The following is an 18,628-nucleotide window of genomic DNA, read 5'->3' on the forward strand; positions in this document are numbered from 1 at the left end:
AGGACAATCATGAAGATCTTCTTCCAGTGCTTCTACAATCTCTTCAACTCGATCACAATCGTATGTTTCCGTGTCTTTGTCGTATGAAGCATAGGTCGTACTACTTTTTCCACTCGATTCAACATTCTCGTTAATTTTCTCACCATGAAATATCCAACACTGATAACTTTGATCAATTCCATGCCTCAGCAAATGCGATTTCAATCCATGTGCGTCAACCTTACCAATATAACAACAACGCAAGCAAGGACAATGCATTCGTCTGGGGTTTTCAGCGTGTTGAACAGCATACTTAACGAATTCCAAAACCCCACTCTCGTACTCTTTGGTCATTCGATCGGCACAGATCCATGTTTTATCCATGGTTTTCCTACTTATTAAAGTAAACAATTAAACCATGTCGTATAAAATTATTAACAAAGTGGTTGTAAATAGGTTGAAGATTATTATTCCTCCAACTATCTCTCCTTTTCAATCACGCTTTGTATTAGGGAGAAATATTCATGATAATATTATGATGGCATAAAAAATGGATCATAACATACATAAGATAAAAGGGAAGATAAGATATTTTGTGATTAAAGTTTATCATAATATACATAAGATAAAAGTGAAATATTTGTTATTTTTATTGTTAGTGAAATATTTGTGCAAATTCATAATTTAATCAAGCGAATTCTTAAATTTTTCTTCTTTTATTAATTGATTATATTGTAGTCTCTATTTCTAATATATTTCTAAGTTAATTGAAAAACCATGTTGAAACAAAGATCGAAGGTGGACTGGCTCAAACTGGGAGATAGTAATAATAAGTACTTCTATGCTTCTCTCAAAAGTAAGCAAAATCAAAGTAATATTAGTTCCATGACTATGGAGTATGCTAATATCTTAACTAAGCATGAAGAGTTTGAAAGTGAAATTATGAGGTTCTATAGCAATTTAGTTGGCTCCACTGCAACCAACCTCCAAGGCATTTGCTAATTTTTACCAGGGGATATCCAACATCTATTAAGTTGGTCATGCAGAAATTCAACGAGTTTTCTCAAGTTACTGGTTTGGAGGTTAACCCTAACAAGTGCAGTCAATAAACTAAATATTTCAATAACATTTTTATTGGTCAAGATTTCAACAGGGCAATAGCAAAACCATTAACAATGACAGTTGTGGTGGATAGTAAAAATTTGATCAAGATTGCAACAGGGCAATGGACAAACCACAAGCATTGAGTGTAGATTCAAACAGGACAGCCATATGCTAACACCAAACAAGCACATTTGAACTCATTGCATTACAATCAAACAAGCACATTTTTAGAGCAGAACGTACCGTGAGAGGCGAGTGCGGCGGTCGAATGTTTCGTTGACGGCGGAGGGACCCTCGACGGCGGATAAAAGGGTTTTCGGAAGTTGAAGGAAAATAGGGTTTTCGTGTTTTGGAGTGGAAGGCGTGATGTTGTGTGCTGTCGTCTTTTAGAGTGGAAGGTTGCTGGAGATTGAGGGGAATACGAGTGCGGCGGAAGCGCTGTGAGGTGAGTGAAAGGTTGCTGGTGAGTGAAGAGGCAAAACAAAAGAACAGAGAACGAAAGCGCTAAAGTCTGAAATTTTATTTTTATTAGACCTTAGACAGCGCTTTTGGGGAAAGCGCTTTCTAAGGGGGGCCTTAGACAGCGCTTTCCAAAAGCGCTTTCTAAACCCCCCCTTAGACAGCGCTTTTGGTTTTATTTTTTTTTTTAAATTTAAAGACTTTAGACAGCGCTTTTTCAAAAGCGCTGTCTAAGGTCTATATTTAAAAGCGCTTTCATTATTTTCTTGGAACATTTTCAGCGCTTCATTTTAATTTTAACCTTAGACAGCGCTTTCTTTTAAAAGCGCTGTCTAAGATGCGCTGTTAATAGTCCTTTTTGGCGTAGTGATATGTCATATATATTTACTATGTTAGTATCATATAATAAAAAATGTGAGAGGTAGGCTTAACCTTGCGGTAGTGACCAAACAAATCAAGGGCAAAGACAGGAAAATGGTCAAACCTAGTTATAGATTGGAAAACATAATAGATGTTTAGAATGTTATAATCAATTCTTCTACATATGATTTATATGTCGAATATGTCATACAATTCAGAAGAGTATGTGCGAAATATCCAAATTTCTTGAAATATGTTAAAGGTACAATATTATTGTTTGTGCATGGAATAATCATGTTAAACACTTTGGGAATACCACAATTAACAGAGTTGACTCTGCTCATGCTTCATTGAATAACTTGTTGAGAAATAGTTAGGGGGATTTCTATAGAAGTTGGGAATTAATAAATGAGATGATTCAAAATCAGCATAACGAGATGCATACATCATTTGGTTGTAGAATCAATATATTATAACATAAATACAAAGACAAAAATTTGTATTCATAATTGGTCGACAGCCCGAGATGATTCTCCAACAACTCGCAAGGACTTAGCTCTCTCCTTATGCATTAAAGCATGTTGAGACAGTCGATCATATATGTACTTCGGTTATTCGTCATCCAATTTTCTAAAATCGCACAAGACAAGACCTATCATTAGTAAACAAAATGACAAAACGAATAACAAACATGAAAAATCTAGATTTTGTTGTCCATATTAAGGTTCAGATTTTGATATCCGTATTAGGGTTCGGATTTTGAAATTCGAATTATCTTACATTAGATACAAACCCCATCACACACCCTACAAACCAAATGTGCTAGATTCAAACCAAGAATGTAACCTAATGAAGCTTAACTAATTTCTATTGGATGTAACATAATGTAACTTAACTAGAATTTATCAAAGAATTACATCAAAAGTAGAAAGAGTAAGAGTGAGAAACTTACCATATGTGAGAGACGAAAGTGCCTGTCTTGAACGGAAAGGAGTGGAAGTTGATGAATGTGCTTGTTTTGAATAAACATGTGTATATATTGAGAGAAAAATTGAAAAAATGTTGAAATCGGATTTGTGAGAGGTTTTTAAGGTTGTTGTGATGTTAGAGCAAGCTCACGTATAAAAAATGGTGTTTTCATAGTGAATTGAATATCCCCTTTTAACCTTATGGTTGAAGTATTTATAGAAATCTCTTCAGTCTATATCTTAGGCTCCAAGAAAGTAGTAACAACACTTTCCTATCTTATGAGCATGGGGAATGGATAGTTATTTCCCCAATATGATATGGGAGAATGTGGTTTCCTCCTTTTGACTCCCTCTCTTACACCATTATGGACAGGTACATGTTACCTCCCTCATTTCCATAAACAGACAAGTAACCCAATAAAAGGTCGACCATTATAAATAATGGGTTGATGTTTCAATAACGGACGACTCAAAAAATGACAGGAGTGATATATTGCACCGTTTGTCCTTTGAGAACCTCATACGCCGCCTCTTGTGGGGCTTTTACAATATACAGTTACATATTTCAAATGTAAGGAAATGAAGAGGAAAAGATTGTCCATGCCACTTAAATGCTTACGCTTGAATTTCAGTCTCTGTACGATGCATCTAGATTTTGTAATCCGGACATCTTTTTTAATTTCATTTGGCATGATTTTGAAAGGGTTAATACATATTCCCTCCCTCCCATATTGGTCATTTTAAAAAATCTTCATGTAAAAAAAAGTTTGATGACATCCCCCAACATTTGAAGATTCTCTCACTTTTGACCTTCATCAAATCAACTCATCAAAAAAGCTGATGTAACATTATTTTTTTTATAGTTTTTCCATTTAATCTAATTTCCACATGTGTATTTCAGTGTGTAAGATGACATAAATTTCCCCAAGTAAAAAACAAAACCTTTAAAGCTGAGAGTGTGTGAATCCTCATTTAACGAAAAAAATCTAAATTTACATCCCTTCTCTTTCGTCTTCCTCGTTCATTTTTGTCCACCATTGAAACATATTGAAGCATTCAATGATCAACATGTTTCATATCTTTCATGTGTTATCTGTTTGCAGTGGTCCTGTAGTGCGACAAAAAGGTACGATTGTAATAACTTCATCGAATTTGCAGTGGTCCCAATGCATGGTTTAATAACTTTTAATTTTTCAAATTTAGGTTTTCACTATGTAGGTAAATCATTGTTGTTTTTTTAAACTGTGAATGTTAAACTTCTTAGTTGTATTTTAACTTTTGAGTATATTTGTAATTACAGAAATGAGGTTATTCAGTGTGATGTTTCACCATGGGAAAAACATTGTTCATTACAAGCAAATGTTTTACAAGGGAGGGAGTGAAATTATTGTAGAAGGGCAAGACTCTGATAAGTGGTGTTTTTTTGAGCCAGTTAGCTTAATTAAAGATTAAGGTTATGATCGATTTAGACTTTGGAGAAAGATACCAGAACTTGAGAAATGGTTTATTTTGTGCTCGTTTCTGTTGAAAAACATGTTACAATTTTGTGCATAATTGTGTTGAAAAACATGTTCAAATTTTATGACATAACAAAAGTGCACAAGGATACATCAATTACTCAGTTATACTAAATGTGTCAATTATGCACCAATATCATAACAGATGTGAATCATTTATACTACACCAATTATGCCAACATATAATAGCAATTCATTCATTCAAAACAAGTTACAAATAATACCTTACTAAACAAATACATCAAAACATATTACATATAATATCTTACTTACTACATAGTTACATCAATTTCTATTACATGATCCTAAACCTAGAAGAAGAAAAAACCCATAAACAAATAACTACAACTATTACAAAGTTCATCTTCTTCCTTGCGGTCAACATTTTTCTTCAAATCTTTCATCTCTTTTGAACACAACTCAGGATCCATCTCTTTCCCAGACTTTTTTTTCCCATTTCCTCGTTAATTATATGATTTCTCCTTCAGTTAGAGTTATTTCTCTTTCACAAAAAAAATTCATCATCCCAATGGAATAAGTGACAGTCATCCTCTTTATCCCAATACTTGCACTTACGGTATTTTTTCTCCTAGGATTTACATTCAACTTTGAAACAAACATCTTCATAGAGAAATTATGTCCACATTTGGAAGTGATTCTTCTGTTAGAAGACATGCTTCTGAAACTTTTATTTTCGTTGAATGAATAGGAAGACTGAGAAGGAAACAACGTAGAAGAAGGGAACGACGAAGAAGAAAACATCGAAGAAACAACTTGGAACGACTGCAAGAAACGAAACTGGAGAAGGAAACGACGAAGAAGAAAGTAGAAGGCTACACTTAAGGTTTTTTCTTTCAATGAATCTCTCTCAGAGTTTGTTTTGTACTTGGAGACATTTGTGTCATCTTACACACTGAAATACACATGCGAAAATTAGGTTAAATGAAACAAAATAAAAATAACAATGTCACATCAGCTTTTTTGATAAGTTGATTTGATAAAGGTCAAAAGTGAGAGAATCATCAAGTGTTAGGAGATTTCATCCAACTGTTTTTTATAGGAAGATTTTTCAAAAATAACTCATATGATAATAGGTATTAACCCATTTTAAGCGACCGGATTTCAAGCTCCAAACAATGCGAAAGAGATATTTTTTAATTTTCCCCCAGGAGGGTAAATAATGGCAAGAATGTCATAAAGAATTCCCAAAATTAATTATAAAAGTTGGCCCATTGTATTGCAAAGCAAGCCATTATGGAAAAAGAAAATATGTGAAATGATGAAGTCCCTCCTCATTTTCTCATTCATTCATACCTTTGTCCCATTTGGACTCGATAATATATTTTTTCTTTTGTAATTAGTTGTCAACTTCTAACTATGGACTTCCAGTTGACACCTATAAATTGAGCCAGAAAAATCCAATCACTATATCTTATTAACTCTAAAAAAAAATTGAAGAGGAAACCGGAAAAAATATGTTGAAAACAAGTCAGACAACACAAAATCACCCCAGAGGCGCAGAGCCAAACAAATACATTTAGATGTTTGGAATCATCCAACAATCATTAATTTGGAGAACTTCAATTTGAAGATTGTTGATAAAAATGAAGGGGGAGGGGGGTCCTTGAAAATTACATGACTATCCCTCATTTTAGAAAGATCCCAACCCAAACAAAGAGAAGGTTTGGTTAAAAAATTCCCTCCCCCTCTATCACCTTCTTTCTCCCCCTGAACATACTAGCTACTAAGATAATGGGCAAGGCTACTCTAGAGTGATATTATCTCTAAGGTAAGCAAGTAATAGTGTATATACCCTTCATTTATCTCAACTCTATATTCTCAAGAGTGTATACACTTTTGCTTGCTCACTTGAGAGTAGCTATTCTCAAGATATGTGTATTTACATCACTATGTGCAATTATAATGGAAAATATTCACTGTTGCTGCCACTCCCGTATGGCATTGTGTAATGCATAATTAGGTACCAAATCTGTATGTTCAAGCTTGAGGTTTGTCATAGGAGAAGTGTTGTGACCACTGTCCAACCATCCCCTTATTGCCTCTTCTTCATATGTAAAGCCATCTGCAGCTATGTAGGGATCTTCCATAACTTCCTGTAAAACAACAAACAATAGCCATTGATTATCATTGTCATTATCAAGAAAGGAATTGAGTTCATATTCTTATATTACATCCCACCCACCAACCAAAGAAAAATACAAAATGCCTTTCGTAAGGAAGTGGCAGAGAAAGGAATTATGAGATCCAGACTTGATAATGAAATTTCTTACTCCCTCTTATAATATCTGTCACTTTTGAATTTTGAGCTATATCAAACTACTTATGATCACTTTAAACTAACAAGAAAACATTTTAAAAAATCAACAATGCCCTTATTTATCTTTAGCTGGACTGACTGTATATTAATTAATTTTTTTATCTAACTACTCAACTAACTACCATATTAAAAAGTATTTTAGTCTAAGATTACTATCATAAAAATTATTACATCGCATAACCTTAAATGAAAAATATGTGAATGACGTATGGAGTAATATGATAACTCAACCTAGCTAGTCAATAGTGGCATAGAGCTCCGCGATAGCAGCGGTTTGGGATGGAGCAGAGGCTGTCCGTGGTGGTTGAGTGTTTTGATCAAGACTTGTGAGGTTTTGAGTGCTTTTTTATTAAGCTTTGTGTTTTGATATATGAATATTTTATGGGTTTTGAGTTATTTGTTTAATTTTACAGTAAATGTATGTTTATGTTTATAGTATTATTCATGTAAATTTATCAAAAATTATTAAAACGCGGCTATTCTGCTACCCCAATTTTGGGGTCAGCCAGTCCGCACCACTATCCAGGACCAGGATTGACTACCTAGATCTCAACCTACAATACATTGATTAACCATTTTTATTTACTTAACTGCACAATAAGAGAGAATTTTATTTAAAAAGTTATTTTATCACTTTTTAGCAAATAAGTTTTGTTATCACGGCAAGCAGTACAGTTAATAATTTTCGTGAAAAATGTGTACTAACTTAACTCAAATAATATGAATCGGAGGAGGTAATAAATAAGAGTAGTGCTAATGACAAAATAAAGTCATTTTTTTATAGAATCCTATCAATAGCATAACACCAAAAATAATGCATACCATAAATTCAGGCTTTTGATAAAAATGAATTTGGAACAAGTTATGATCTTCACCTGGACAATGGGGCAGACAAAGTGAGAAGGAGCTCGTTGAAGCTTCTTAGAAGTCAACTCCTGTCTTCTGTTTATGCAAATAGTTCTGAATGGTTTAAGAACACTCCATACTTCTGATACAAGATCTGGCCGGTTCAGCCAAGTCTTCTCGCAACACCTTAATGCTAAACATGCTATTTGTGTGGTTTGATGAAGTGGCCATTCCCCAGCTGAAAAGTCCAACACAGTTTTAAGATTTTCTTTTTCCAAGGCACATTTCATGTCTCTAACTAGCCCCAAAAGTGGTCTTCCAGTTAGAAGTTGTAAGAGTATGATTCCAAATGAATACACATCTGACTCCGGTGTAAGTTTACCAGTATCAAGATACTCTGGATCCACATACACCAAATCTTTATGTGAGTTGTTACATACTACTGTCCCAGTGTCAGCTGAATCCACACTATGCTGGACTAAAGAAGGAATCCCCAAGTCACCAAGTTTGGCAACAAAATTAGCATCAAGCAGAACCTTACTAGGCTTCAGATTCCCATGGATAATACAAGGCTCACTTGAGTGAAGGAAGATTAAAGCAGAGCATATGTCAGTAGCAATGGACATTCGAATTTGCCATGGAAGTGGAGTCTTATCTTTGCATTCAAGATGACTTTCAAGGCTACCATTGTTTAGGTATTCATACACAAGTGACTTAGACTCTGCACAGCTTCCAATTAGTGTTAACAGGTTTGGATGTCTTACTCTACTTAAAACCTCTACCTGAAAGTCAACCAATAATATGTCCATGGTAAAATAAAACTGTGAGTTCCTTATGGTAGAAAAATCTATGACAGATACTTGAAATATCAGAGGATAAAAAGAAATTTGTTAGACCCAGCTATAAATGAAGGAAAAATATATCTCAGTAGATTCTTTTAAGAAAAAAAAAAGTCATAAATTCACCACACCTTTAATTTCTAACTCTCAAAATACATCAAATCGTCAAAGCATATTCAGAATATTAGTCAGGTATAGTATAAGTTGGAATTACATAATACAATACTTTGGAAACAGCAAAGATGATAGGTACTGATCAAGTGAAAATCACAACGCATACTGACATCTTTTGGGGGTCTTTAATGAGCATAGACAGACTTTAATTTTCAGAATACCTAGTAGTCCATTATAAAAGAGAATATAAGATTACCTGATGCTGGAACTCAAATTGGTTCTGACAACCATAAGAGGGTAGCATTTTTATGGCAACAAGCATGTTGCGAAGCAGTCCCTTGTAAACACTTCCACAACTTCCCTCTCCAATTTTCCAAGATTGGTCAAAATCATGAGTTGCCTCATTGATCTCCATGAAAGAAAATGCAGGGAATTCTACCACATAAGAGGATGAAGTATCCACTTCTCCAAATTTTCTCAGCATTTCAACCTTCCTAACTGCATTTGCATGTTCTATCCTCAGCTTATCTCGTTTTTCCTTGAAACTTATCAAAAGATCCACAGCTAATATAATCTTCTCTTCCAACTCGGTTGCTGAACACTCGGACTCAAACAATTGGTTTCTAAGAGCTGAGATTTGGTCTTCGAGCATTTCCAATTCACATACAATTTTATCTCGCTGATTCTTCATTTCTTGTACGTCTTGCTTTTCCCTTGCCAATTGTTCTTCGACTTCTTCTCTTCTACTTATCTCCTTAGCACGCCAGTTTTGTAATGCTTCATCGTCCTGTATAAAATATAAGTTTAAGCAAGTTTCAAGAGAAAAATGGAATCAAATTAGTTCATCCATAGTCAGATAATGATTCATAGAGAATATTTATTACAAGTATCGATGCATTTGTGTTTATCAATGGCCAAACACGGACATTTGCCACACTAAGCTGACAATCCTTTACAGTTGATAAGTAAGGCATTGTGTCTGACAGTCTAGCCTGAATTTTGAGGAAAATGTTTATCCAACAAATCTTTACACTTTGAAATTCAAGCAGAAAGCTAAGGTTAAAATAGAAAATGAACAAGAGCGAGTAGAAGAACCGATCTACCAGTTTTGTAAGTTCAGAATTAATGTGAATTTGAGGCAGCATATTGAAAAAAAAAAGACTAAATTACAAGCTCTGGACTTTTTCAAAATGGCGATTAAACTAGGAAGCACTCAGGTGATTGAGTAAAACATGATATTTGTTCTCGCATTTCTAAATATTATACCCTGATTAGCAGCCAAAGAGAAAAATTTAACAAACCACCTTTTTACTAAGTTTAAGTTATTTAAGACAAGACAGGCTCTGTTTTTCTTTCCACCTCAATAGTATGGATTTCTACTTTCCATCTCATTAATGCCTCTCCAAATCCTTTATGTTTCATGCTCATAGCATCTATGATAGTGTTTTCAGTATTCCATTAATTTTGCTTCTGCTCCCTTTAATCTTCTGCCTCCTGTATATCTAAGACTCTATGAATAATTCTAAAATTACCAAAACTGACAGAAAATGTCAGACTATAGAGTGAATTGAACATATTTATCTAGGCATAGACTAATATCCAAAATCGTTTCAATATACTCTCTGATTTCATTCATAAGAAACCATGACTTTTATCAAAGCATTCTTTCAAGAGCAGGAGGAAGTCACAGACAAAATGGTGGAAGCAACCAGAAAATGTAAAGGCATGCATGAAAATAGCATAAATGTGTGCAGAAAAAAGGTTGAAGGAGATCAATCACCTCTCACCTCATGAATAAGCAAGTCTGTCAACTTTGTCTTTGCAATAACACTGTTAAAGGACCATTCTGCATTTAAAGAACAATGGGAATTGACATCTTCAGTCTCTTCCATATCACCAGAATCTGCAGAACCATTTCACAAGTTATATTCATCCAAAATGGTGAGTGACATGAGCTGAAAAAAAACTTCCATTTTCAAATTAACAATGAATGAGTGGGAAGAAAATAGACATTCAGCAAGAATACCTAAATATTTCAATACATCCGGAATCAATTGTGATTTAATTTTTTCGGATTGTTTGGCTTTCATATTTGAGTTGAGCATCAATAATACAGGGGCAGTCTCTATTACAGGTGTGTCTTCACTATCTAACCTGTTTTGTTGTTCACATTTCATAAAGTGGAAGAGACATCACGTATTAGTATTAACTTAGCAAGTTATTACCAACATTACAGAACATGATAAAAAGAAAATTAAGTGGGAAGATAAAACAAAATTGTTATAAGGGCGTCGGAAGGAAAATGAAATAATAAATTGGAGTTTCGGTATATTCAGTTCTCTTATAGCACTAATTTAGTCTGCCTTTAAACTTATGAACACATTGAACGTAAAATATAAATAGCTGGCAATCATTAATTAATAAAACAAAATTAGTCATTTCTCCTTTAGCTATTTATGTCTACCTATGTGTTGTCACTCTATACATGTTTTTCAACACTCTTTTCTACATCATATAGATATAATTTGTTGATATTAGTATAAAAAAATTGATTTTAAGCTATCCCACTAATTTTCTATGGAATGATTTTTTTCACAAAGCAATTAGATTGAAGCTCCAATTTCATATATCATCTCAGCATAATGCATATCAAATATTAATCCAAACTTGATTAATGCTTCTTTGATATAAGTGGTATTAAAGTCTAATGTACTCATCACATATATGAAAATATAAACTAAATGACTAAATATTACCAATGTCAAATTAATATTTGATCAGCAGGTATTAATGGATCCCAATAATGACCGAGTTTTTTAGAGGGAATAGGGATATTATTATACATTTCCCGTTGGGGATTCAAACTTTGTTCCTTTGAGTTATAAATCTATTCGGGATAAATATGACCATTGGATCTTTCATGGATAATAAAAATTAAAAGATATGAATCTTATTGTGTGACTTTCTAAAATGATAGAATGATAGCCATGTAATGTGATCTTTCAAATCTGACCATTCAATGGTCGTGATTGGCTCCTCACATTCCTCAAATTAGACTAGCTTAGTAGATGGAAAGCCACACAACACAACAGGCAGTTTCCTATTTCCTTCCTGCAATGCGTTACAATAAAAAGCACAATGAGATTTGGAATTGGCACCTCATCTTATGTCTGTCTGCAGCTGCTCCCATTACAAGACACCTAATATTGTGTTGAGCAATAGCTTCTATGATCCCTTTCTCAATATTATCCTTATCAATCAACAATTTAGAGGCATGTACCTACACTCATATGCTGTAATGTAAACAAAGTCTAGATCTCTTCAAGAAATAGTTACTAAAGAGGGAAACCAATAATTCTAACAGTTTAAATTGACTTAAAATTTGAAGTTCCTACTTTCCTGACATCTTTGGAGAAAGCAGTTACTACTTTTATTGTTATATATATTTAGTTGTCTTTATAACAAAGAAAAAAGGCTAAAACTTCCACCCTCCAACTTAGTGACATGCGCACTTTGGTTCTCAAACTTTAAAAATGCTCAACTCTCCATCAGAATTGAACATGTGCACTCTGATCCCTACACTGTAAATCAATGCATATTTTAGTTCTTCTGGCTAACTCTCCATCAGAACTGAACAGAAGATGTCATATTTTTCATTTTAATGACCAGAGTGCACATGAACCTAAATTGGAGAAGGTAAATTGGAATTCTCCCATCAAGAAAGTGGCAGAAAAATTGCTCACAGTTATTTGAGCATGACTATTTTTGTTTATGTTTGAAGGAAATTAGACGGAAGGACTAAAATGCACGGTTTTAAAGTTTGAGGATTTTATTGCATATTTTTAGGGTCTGTTTGGGAGGGAGTTTTGGAAGGGAGGGGAGGACTTGTTTTTCTTTTCTAAATTAAGCAAGATATAAAATATTTTTAAAAATCAATGAAGTGTGATTGAATTGTTACATGATCATATATCATGGTATTCTTTCAATTGTTTTAAAATCACAAATATATATTCAAATAGACTTATTATCCCTACAAAATCCCGCTTCCAAACACACCCATGTTTGAGGACTGAAATGCACATGATCCTAATCCTAAGTTGGAGGGAGTAAATTGGACTTTTCCCTAAAGCAAATACAATTAGACTACAGATTCAGTGCTAGCAGATAACAATACATCTTAGTAAATAGCTAGTCAATAGAGGTATTAAAAATAATCAGAAAGATGCAATACCCCTTCTGGAACCAGAGTGAGGATGAACTGGTCTAGGAGTTCATGCACTGCTTGCCTATCATTCTCCCGGAATGCCTTGATTACATCATCTTTAGGTTCTATTTCAGAGACATTTGTATCTGCTTTACATTCGAGAAAATAAACCACAAAAAGGATGCTTTGTTATATATTACCCAAGCTATCAAATAAGGCCTAAGTACTCTACCTAAAATGAAGATTTGATGAACATTTTCATTACTAGCTAGATCAGTTATGCCAGAACCAGAACCGTAATCAGAACCAAAAAAAGCATATAGATTAGATATATGCACGTAAGTCAAGCTCAAACTTCATATGTTTGAGCAAGTTCAAATCACAACATTAAACTTGGTACTACATTTTAAGTACATGAGTCAAGCTATGCTTTCTCAATTTCAACACAAACTAATCATACAAGTCAAAGTTCAGTCAATTCAATTTCAACAAGGATTCCATCACTTACTTAATCAACTAATTAGTGCCCTATTTGGTATCATTATCATCAATCTTTCTTCTTCCTCAACGTCTTATGAATTTTAACAAAGTGACATAAAGGGAAACAAATAGACCAACAATAAACTATATCCTAAATTCGCAACCATTCCATTCAATTCAATCCAACAAACAAAATTAGCAATTAATTAAACCACCACACCAACAAAGCTTCCCCAGCTAAGAATTGAAGAGAGTCTCACTCAACGAATTCAGAGGATCGGGTTGGTGAATATGAAGAAGACAAATTCTCTTCCCTGAGAATTTCTCAGTTGCCCAATGCAACAGTCGTTGGCTCTTCTTCACGTTCTTCCCCACCGCAACGTAAACGGTGTCGTTTTCCACATCCTTCGCTCGCTCTTCCGCAACCGATACTGCTTCTTGGATGCTACCCATCAGATCCAGTAACAACCGAATAATTGCAGCCCCTAGGTTGCGGTGGATTGGGAATCGTTCTGAGTCAGGGATGGTGACTCGGTGGGTGAAGGACGATTCGGAAGGTAGTAGAAGAAAAGTTAGAAAACGCGATGAAATTGTGAAGACTATAGAGACATTTTTAGAGAGTGGGATTTGAAGTGATGAAGAAGTAATCGATATTAATGGAATCAATCAGCGCTAAAAACAACGTCAGTACGTTACTAGTTTCTTTTTATATAGGTGGGTCCCACGGGATAGTGCTTCGGTGAACTGTAAAACGACTTTGGATTAGCCAATTTAGATAACGAAGTGGAAAAAAAAGAAATGTCAATGTTTTTATTATTATCCTCTAAGTTATCAAAATTACTACTACACAATCTATTAATTTTTCATACAACTTTAAAAAAACGACTTTTGACATAGTTCTAATTGATATTATATCTATCTCTAAGTTATAAAAACTAAAAAAATCAATTTATTAACTATTTATATAATTTTATAAATTAAAACTTAAAGGAACAAATTAATTAATATTTGTATAAGAATATTTATTGCAGATTACATAGGGAAAAAAACTATAAGAAACTCTGAATAAGTTGATAAAAAATATTAATTAACATATTTGAAGAAGGATAAAGAAAAAAATTTAAGAAGGTTTTATTTTAAGAATAAATGTAATATTACATGTATCATTTTCAATTTAACATTTTTTATTTTTTATTTTATTTGATTAGTCATGTTAAAACTTATAGTTTATAAACTATAATAATTGTTTAATAATAGTCCTTTTATTACGATTCAAAATTTTATTTTACTAATTTATAATTTATTTTTTAGACGTTATTTCAAATAGTATCTTAATCTATAATTTATAGTTTCTATTTTTTCTTTTAATTATTTTAAAAAAACTTATGACTATTCTTTAATAATTTATTTTAATTTATCAAACAATTAAACTGTTAATTTATCAAACACTTCAATTAACTTATCAATTATCAACTATAAGACATAAATTATTAATCATTAGTCATTCATAAGTTATTAATCAACGTTATTTTTATCAAAACAAAGTCTTATAATAAATATGAATGTATTAATACATAGTAATATTTTAATTTGTATAAATTAAACAGCTAAATCATTTATTTTAAGTTGAAAAGAGATATAGTTAAAAAACATTAAAAAAAAATGATTTTCAGTTTAATAAATAATTGATTTAATTAACAATAAAAAATTAACGTTAATTAAACTATATGATTAGCCTCATCAAAAGATTATACCCAAAAAATATTTTTATTGAGATTATGCAATTATGCACCTAGAATATTCAATTTTTATCAAAAAAAAATATACAATTAATAATAATTTTGATTTGGCTTCGAAAGTTTGTTTCTCTCGAATATCATATTCAAATTCTACTAAATACAAATAATTCTTAGGTTAGATTAATTTAATCGTTCTGTCTCTCGGATATTAAGTTTAAAAAAACATTGATTTAATCATCTTTAATTTTATACTATGTTATTAACCAAGTGTAACAAAAATCGGGTCATGATGAAACTTTTTGAAGTAACTATTTGCATAGAGACACCATTTATGAATGTTTTAGTATCAAAACTTTAGTGCCAACCTATCAGTCTTGCCAAAACTTGAATGTAAAGTATCAAAGTTGACTGGTAGTTTTGATTTCTAAACTCTTCTATTTTTTTTTTCATCCATTAACTCTATTTTGCTTCAATCTTCTTCATGAGATTCCACACACACACTCACAAATCTTTATATTATTTACTATATTCAAGATGGAACAATCCTCTCAACCATCCTTCAAACAACCCAAACTCATCAATCCAGATTCACCCTACACTTCTCAAGTTTCTCACCATGTTTTCCATTCAGATAAACTTCCATACTTTGAAACTCTTTTGAGTGCAAAACAACATGTATTGGTTGAAAATGAAGTAGAACACATCAAAGAAAAAGTTGAAAGACAACAGAAAAATGAGTTGATGTTAAAGGCTTTTGAATGCTTCACTACTGTGAAAGATTCCTTATCAAGAGTAATAGAGGGATTGGAGGGTGAAAAAGATGAATCTTTTGTTAGAGAAATAGTATGTATGAAATCAGAATCAGTTGATGAATCAACGCTGTTATTAGAAGAAGCAAGGTTGATTTCAAGGCTTGCAGTTGAAGTTGAAACAAAGGTGGAAAACTATAAGGAGTTGAGGAAAAAAGAGAAGAGAGAGTTGGAGAGTAGTTTGATTAGTTTAACTGAAGAGAATAGATATATGAATAACTTGCTAAGGGTTGCTTTGTTGGAGAAAGAAGCTTTAGAGAAGAGAATTAAGGGACATGATCATAGAAGAATGCCTCTTTTGCAGTTTGCTGAGTTTGGATTGCAGAAAGTTGGATTTGGGTTCATGATGGGAGGAAGTAGTAATCATATGCAACCAATGGATAGTACTTCTGAGGGTAACAAATCAGAGAGTAGTGACTCTGAAGTCGAAGTTGTTAGTCTGGTAAGTTCTTATCTCTGTAGCACCGACACTTTTGGAAAAAAATATGTACATTTGTGATTATGTTTAATTTACGTATTGAAAAAACTACATTAGCTCTGAAATTTGTGGTCATTATTTTGCAAGGCCTCTACGGTGGAAAGGATAATGAAGAATCTACGTCTTGAAATCACTCAATCGAGAAGATCTTTGGAAGAATCGAGGTATTTTTACCATATAATTATGTATAATCTACTTCATCTAGTTTGGTTTTGGGTTGTTTATTATGAACTTCATGCCAGGTCAGACACGGAGAGACTCCAGTGTCTCGCGGAGAAACAAAACAAAGAGATTGCAGAAAATAAACTTTACATCAAGGAGTTAGAAGATAGAGAGAGTATCTTGGCTCACAATGTAATCACCTATTTGATCAAAAAATGAGATAATCATTCTTTAACAAAGCCTCTCATTCTCATTAGCTTTTTTCCTTTCTGTCATACTGTAAAAGGTTGAGGAGTTTTTGATGGAAATAAAAGAAGCAGAAGAAGAAGTAGCTAGATGGAAAGAAGCATGTGAATTGGAAGTTAAAGCAGGAAAGAAGGAAGTTGAAGAACGCGACAAAATGGTAAACCAAAATCTAATCAACATTTTTTTTTAAAATTTCGGTCGTTGTTTCAACTTTTTCTAGTATCTAGTATCTAAACTGATGATGTTTGAATGTTCCATGAGGTGGCTGTGCTGAAACAAGAACTACAGAAAACAAAGGGTGCATTGGACATATCGAAAGGAAAACTGAGGCTTAAAGAAGAGCTTGCAATGACTGCAATAGCAGCACAGGAAGCAGCAGAGAGGTCATTGCAGCTAGCTGATCGCAGAGGAGTTGAGCTTCGTCGGCGGATTGAGGAACTAACTAGACAAGTAGAGGAAGCAGAGAAGCGCGAACGGAGTAGCCATAAAGTGAGACGTTTATGTTGGCCATGGCAAGTTTTTAGATTGAGTTCTAGCAATGTTGCTGACTCTAGAATTGGAAATGCTAAAAGGATGCTACCAGAAATGCAATCTTTTCTTGGATGAAATGTATCTAACATGATTTTCCAAAACAGAACAGTGAATTGAATGATTCCTAGTAATTTTGTAAAAGTGGGACATTTTTATTTTAAGTTTTCTATTACACCATTTGCAACAACACTACCAAATTCACGAAGTTATGAGTTTCCGAATTCAAATGAACTAATATCCGATATAACAATGAAACTCAATCTAATAAGAGGATCATTTTGTTAGGACAGAAACTGTGCATTCAAGACTTAACTGTTTATTCCATGGGCTAAAGGAAATTATACAAAACTTACAAAACAAGTAACCTTCTATCTGAAAATCAGTTACAACTAAGTTAACTGATTTTCAACTACTTAACAAACTAACAACCTTTTAATAGCTAGCAGTCTCTATCTTAAACCAAATTGTCCAAACAACTAGTTTACAAACTATATAACTCAAACCAAACTAGAAAAAAACTAGAACTAACTATTTTGGAAATCTTGCAAATTCCAAACAGTTTCTTGAGCTTCTCGAACCCTTCAAACATTAGAGGCTTTGTAAATATATCTGCTATCTGGTCATGGTAACTCAATTCAACTTCACCTTCTTTACTTAGGTTCCTTAGAAAATGAAACTTATGTTTATATGTTTTCTCCTTCCGTGCATGACATGATGGTGGAACTATCATCACAGAAAATAGTTAAACACTTGTTTTGCTTTAGGCCTAAGCAATCTAGAATTCTTTGCAACCATATGACATGACATAAATAATGAGTAGCAACTATAAATTCAGTTTAAGTGTTGGAGAGGGTCACAACATGTTGCTTTCTTGCTGACCAAGACACTTCACCAGACCCTAGCATGAACACATACTCTTAAGTACTTTTTTCTATCATCTACATCTCCTCCTTAAAAGCAATTAATTTTTGTGACATTCATTAAGTGAGTTTTCACATGATGTTCCATGTATTTGCTTATCTTGTTATCTGCAAATATCAAGTCAGACCTAGTGGCAGTTAGGCACATTAGGCTTCCCACAATTTTCTTGAATTGAGTAAGATCTACATTGCTTCATTTGTCTTGTTTTGATAGCTTGGTCCTTAGCACAGCAGGACTGCACACAACATTGCTTTCATTGTTGTCTTCTTTCACAAACAATGTGTGCTCGTAAGGACACTTAATAAAGCATTTATGTTCAAATGTGATTGCTACACCTAGAATCTAAAAATTCAAAGTGATTCTTATAAGACTTATTGTCAGAGCTTCTATCTATCATGAGTAACAAGTCTTCCTCATCCTCGTACTCAACATAATTGGCATATTCTTCGAGATTATGACACTCATACTGAAAGTGACATTTGTACCACTCTATGGCACTTTTTGTTGAATCTTTTTTCTCTATCTTGATCACCA

General features: G+C 33.2%; 2 protein-coding genes across 5 annotated transcripts; one reads left to right on the forward strand and one right to left on the reverse strand.

Moving 5' to 3' along the window:
- Positions 1-5,891: 5,891 nt before the first annotated feature.
- LOC127091031 (U-box domain-containing protein 33) lies at positions 5,892-13,883 on the reverse strand. 4 transcript variants are annotated; one of them, XM_051029533.1, is made up of 8 exons: positions 13,469-13,883; positions 12,756-12,874; positions 11,683-11,804; positions 10,551-10,678; positions 10,312-10,427; positions 8,781-9,311; positions 7,601-8,353; positions 5,892-6,501 (listed from the first exon to the last, which is right to left on the reverse strand). In XM_051029533.1, the coding sequence occupies exons 1-8, from the start codon at positions 13,659-13,661 to the stop codon at positions 6,322-6,324; spliced, it is 2,142 nt and encodes a 713-aa protein (XP_050885490.1). In that variant the 5' UTR covers positions 13,662-13,883; the 3' UTR covers positions 5,892-6,321. The 4 variants fall into 4 exon arrangements, with proteins under 4 accessions (XP_050885490.1, XP_050885489.1, XP_050885491.1 ...); XM_051029532.1 differs by having other exon boundaries at positions 12,756-12,877; XM_051029534.1 differs by having other exon boundaries at positions 13,474-13,620.
- A 1,598-nt stretch (positions 13,884-15,481) lies between these two features.
- On the forward strand, positions 15,482-17,313 carry LOC127096082 (uncharacterized protein At3g49055). The gene is made up of 5 exons (XM_051034702.1): positions 15,482-16,198; positions 16,322-16,398; positions 16,477-16,588; positions 16,683-16,799; positions 16,904-17,313. Exons 1-5 carry the CDS (start codon positions 15,482-15,484, stop codon positions 17,246-17,248), a joined length of 1,368 nt encoding a protein of 455 aa, XP_050890659.1. The 3' UTR covers positions 17,249-17,313.
- Positions 17,314-18,628: the final 1,315 nt, after the last annotated feature.

Source organism: Lathyrus oleraceus, chromosome 6, assembly GCF_024323335.1.
Source record: "Lathyrus oleraceus cultivar Zhongwan6 chromosome 6, CAAS_Psat_ZW6_1.0, whole genome shotgun sequence".
In the NCBI taxonomy this organism is placed as follows: domain Eukaryota; kingdom Viridiplantae; phylum Streptophyta; class Magnoliopsida; order Fabales; family Fabaceae; genus Lathyrus; species Lathyrus oleraceus.